Source organism: Trichechus manatus, unplaced genomic scaffold (assembly GCF_000243295.1).
Source record: "Trichechus manatus latirostris isolate Lorelei unplaced genomic scaffold, TriManLat1.0 scaffold00059, whole genome shotgun sequence".
NCBI classification, from domain to species: Eukaryota; Metazoa; Chordata; class Mammalia; order Sirenia; family Trichechidae; genus Trichechus; species Trichechus manatus.
Window position 1 is genome coordinate 9,860,606 of NW_004443995.1, and position 4,282 is coordinate 9,864,887.

Genomic DNA, 4,282 nt, shown 5'->3' on the forward strand with positions numbered 1-4,282 from the left:
GGGATGATCCATCATGAAGACATAACCATAATAAACATCTACGCACCCAATGACAGGGCTCCAAAATACATAAAACAAACTTAACAGCACTGAAAATAGAAATTGGCAGTTCCACAGTAATAGTAGGAGACTTCAACACATCACTCTCAGTAAAGGACAGAACATCTAGAAACAAACTCCACAAAGATACAGAAGACCTAAAGGGGACAATCAGCCAACTTGACCTCATAAACATTTACAGAACACTCCACGCAACAGCTGCATAGTACACGCTCTTTTCCAATGCACATGAAACGTTCTGCAGAACAGACTACATCTTAGGCCACAGAGCAACCCTCAACAAAATCTAAAACAGAGATAATACAAAGTATCTTCTCTGATCACAACACCATCAAGGTACAAATTAACAACAGGAAGAGCAAGGAAAAACAACAACTACATGGAAACTAAGTAACATCATGCTTACAAACCACTGGGTAATAGAAGAAATCAGAGATGGAATCAAAAAATTCCAAAAAATACCAAAACCTTTGGGACACAGCAAAGGCAGTCCTCAGAGGACAATTTATAGCAATCGATGCACACATCAAAAAAGAAAAAAGGATGAAATCAAAACGTTAACTACACAACTTGAACAAATAAAAAGAGAATAGCAAAAAAAGCTCACAACCACTAGAAGAAAGGAAATAATAAACATGAGAGCAGAAATAAATGAAACAGAGAATAGAAAAACAATAGAAAGAATCAACAAAACCAAAAGTTGGTTCTTTGAAAGGATCAACAAATTGACAAACCACTGGCCAGACTGACAAAAGAAAAACAGGAGAGGACGCAAATAACCCAAATAAGAAATGAAATGGGGGACATTACAACAGACCCAACTGAAATAAAAAGGATCATAACAGAGTATTACAAAAAACTATAGTCTAACAAATTTGAAAACCTAGACGAAATGGATAAATTTCTAGAAACACTGCCTACCTAAACTAACATAAACTGATGTTGAAAATCTGAACAGACCCATAACAAGAAAAAAGATGGAAAAGGTAATTAAAAAAACTTCCAACAAAAAAAAAGCCCTGGCCCCGATGGCTTCACTAGAGAATTCTACCAAACATTCAGAGAAGAGCTTACACCAGTACTACTCAACCTATTTCAGAACATAGAAAAGGAAGCAACACTCCTGAAGTCATTCTATGAAGCCAGCATAACCCTGATACCAAAACCAGGCACAAACACCACAAAAAAGAGAAAATTACAGACCAATATCTCTCATGAATATAGATGTAAAAATTCTCAACAAAATTCTAGCCAACAGAATTCAGACATCATATCAAAAAAATAATATACTACGACCAAGTAGGATTCATACTAGGCACGCAAGGATGGCTCAACATTAGAAAATCAATCAACATAACCCACCACATAAATAAAAGGAAAGAAAAGAATCACAGGATCATCTCTATTTACGCAGAAAAGGCATTCGACGAAGTCCAACACCCATTCGTGATAAAAACTCTCAATAAAGAAGAGAAATTCCTCAATATAATAAAGAGCATCTATGCAAAACCAATGGCCAACATCATTCTTTTTTTTTCTCCATGAATAATGCAGAATATCATTTATTCTTTTACTTCAAAGTCACAGGGATAACGTCCATATGATAATTATAAAGCCTAATCTACATTTTCAAGTTCTCAATCCAAACGTATAGATCAGGACAGGTCACTATTGCTGGCAACATTCATGGAAGGGCCAGGTTCCTCATAAAAAAACAGTAAGTTTAACTGGGAGCTGGGCAGTGCCCTACTCACATCAGAAGAATTACACACGTCAAGCGGCAATCCTTTTCCCTTTAAAGCAGCAAAGGAACAATAGAAGATTGGCTGACTGGTGAGCAGCCACACGTTAGAGTGCATAGCTCAACAGGATCAAGGCTGGCATCTGTGAACAGCTAACTTCATAAGAACATTCAATGGGCATTATATCATCCACATTACAGATTTCACCCTGCAAAATATTTTATAAAAATACTTTGTGCTCAAATGACAGCCCGCAAACAACAGTATGCATTCCTTCTCCTTGAGTACCCAAGTATAAATTTAAAATGATAGGGGGCTTCCTCAGTCTGAAGGCAGGAATTCCACAGCAGAGTGTCTCCAGAATGTCACAAAAATAGATACAAGCGGCAGCTAACGCCTCCTCAGCTTCTTGGCCTTTCGACGTTTCATTTCTTCTTCTTCACGTCTCATTTCTTCTAAGTCCTCTTGCATACCTAGTCTTAAGCTCTTTGCTTCTTCCTTTTGCTGCTCTTTCCAACTACTCTCCATGTAACATAAGCCATAATCACTTTCATCTTTGTATTTTTTTCGGTCATAGCCAAAAATTTCTCGAATGTGCCTGGATATTTCTTCCTGAGGTTCTCCTTCATCTTCAATGAAATCTTCCATTTCTGAGTCGTATTCATCATCATCATCTTCCTCGTCATATTCTTGCTGCCTTTTGTAACCAGAAGAGAAGGGGAGCCTTTGAGGACCTTGGGCAGATCTGTAGCCAGATAGGGGAGGTTTCATTCCATTCATCTGTCCATTGGTGGGCCGGCTAATGATATTCTTGGAAGAAACTGTTTCTGAAACAACAGTGCACTTGGGCTTTATGGGGGCACCTGAGCTATTAACTGTTTGCCCAGGTCTCAAGCTGCTTACTGGTCTACTGATAGTCCTTCCAGCTGAAACTGAGCCACTTCCTGATCGCCCTGGGCCACTGACTGACCGGCTGGGGGGCCTGAACCACTTGCTGGTCGTCGGAGGTCACGTGGACTGCTCACAGGCCGCCCAGGGCTACTAGAGCTGCCCACAGGTCTCCCAGAACCACCTGAGCCACTGACGGGCTGCCCAGGGCCACCTGAGCTGCTTGTAGGTTGTCCAGGGCCACTTGCACCACTGACTGTCCGACTAGAGGGATTTGAGTCACCAGCTGGCCTCTTGGTCCCACTGGTTGATTGCTCAGGTCCTAAGCTGGAGCTGCCATCTTGGCGCTTGGACACAGAGCCAGAGCTAATGGTGGGCCGAGCAGTTCCTGTGCTGGGTCACCCACGGGCTGAGCTAGAGCTGCTGCCTGGCTGCCTGACACCTGGACTCTTCACCTTGTTGTTTGGGGTGACCGTGAGCCCAGGCCTGGAATTACTACGATGGGAAGGAGAATTTTTTGCTTTGTGCTCAGTAGCAGATTTCTGAGTCCTGCTGGCAGAAGTCTTTCGGACACTTGGTGAATAGGTGTTGGAACGGAGTTTTCCTGCCCCACTGAAAACAGGTCTGTCACACCCCTCACGAAGTGAGGGTTGGGAACAATTGCCAGATTCTGCCTTGGTCCTCTCTCCTGACATGGATTTAGATGAGGACAAAACTAAGTGCTTCTCACTGGCTGTGCTGGGTCTGGGTTTCTTCTCAGCATGAGGAAGGGGGATTCCCTTAGAAGAAGGAATCTTGTCCCCAGAAACTTTGCTAAGTTTCATGCCCACACTTTCTTTCTCAGAGGGTGCCTTTTTGGACACAGTTGGAGGTAGTCTTGCATCTGTCTCTGGTTTCTTTTTCCTATGCTTTTGTTCAAGGAATTCTCGCCCCCTAAGTTCTTCTGCAGTCATAGGCTGCTCTTCTGTTTTCTTCACTACCTTGATCTCTACTGGTTCATACTGCTTTTTCTCAGCCAGCCTGAGTAGATCAGTGAAGTTCATAGGTGGTGGGGCAATTTTAAGGGGGACCTTTGGTTTGCTTTCAACTTTGGGAGGTTCCTGCTCTTCCTCATACTCCTGCTCTGACTCTGCTTGATTGTATTAGAAGAATTCATCCTCTTCTTCCATCTCATACTCTTGGTCTGTTCTCTGGCTGGTGTGGCTTTCCATTGCCTGCCTCTTCTTTGACTTTACCTCAACAGGAATTCCATTGTAACCATGGAAATTATCCTTTGTCCTCTTAGCCATGGCTCTTGCTTTCTTGTCATGTTTTAGCTCAATTTGCTTTTTTAGTAGTTCTTCTTTTCTCCTTTTCTCCTCTAAGGTTTTTCGTCTGAGTTCCTCTTCTTTCCTTCTGAGAAAAGCTTGTACTGCTGCTGATCGGACACCCTTAACTTTTGGATCTTTTTTGGGAGGCCCCACTGCCAAACTGTACCTTTCCGGTTGTTTTGGCTCCCGCTGGACACTCCGTGAGGCTGCTTTCTCGTACCGTTTGCTGGTCTCCGATAGGAGTCCAAGACGGCGGATCCATGCTGCGTTAGCTGGTAGGGG

At 42.8% G+C, this 4,282-nt stretch overlaps 2 protein-coding genes across 2 annotated transcripts in view; both read right to left on the minus strand.

The window, feature by feature from the left end:
- ARHGAP10 (Rho GTPase activating protein 10) overlaps positions 1–4,282 on the minus strand; it is a 389,415-nt gene that overhangs the window by 139,546 nt on the left and 245,587 nt on the right. The gene's annotated exons all lie outside the window — the stretch shown is intronic.
- Positions 1,597–4,282, minus strand: part of LOC101349888 (protein SPT2 homolog) — a 6,573-nt gene continuing 3,887 nt past the window's right edge. Inside the window, 2 exon segments of the mRNA XM_012556238.2 lie at positions 1,597–2,776; positions 2,779–4,196. Coding sequence (XP_012411692.2) covers positions 2,193–2,776; positions 2,779–4,196 — 2,002 coding nt within the window. The 3' untranslated portion in view covers positions 1,597–2,192.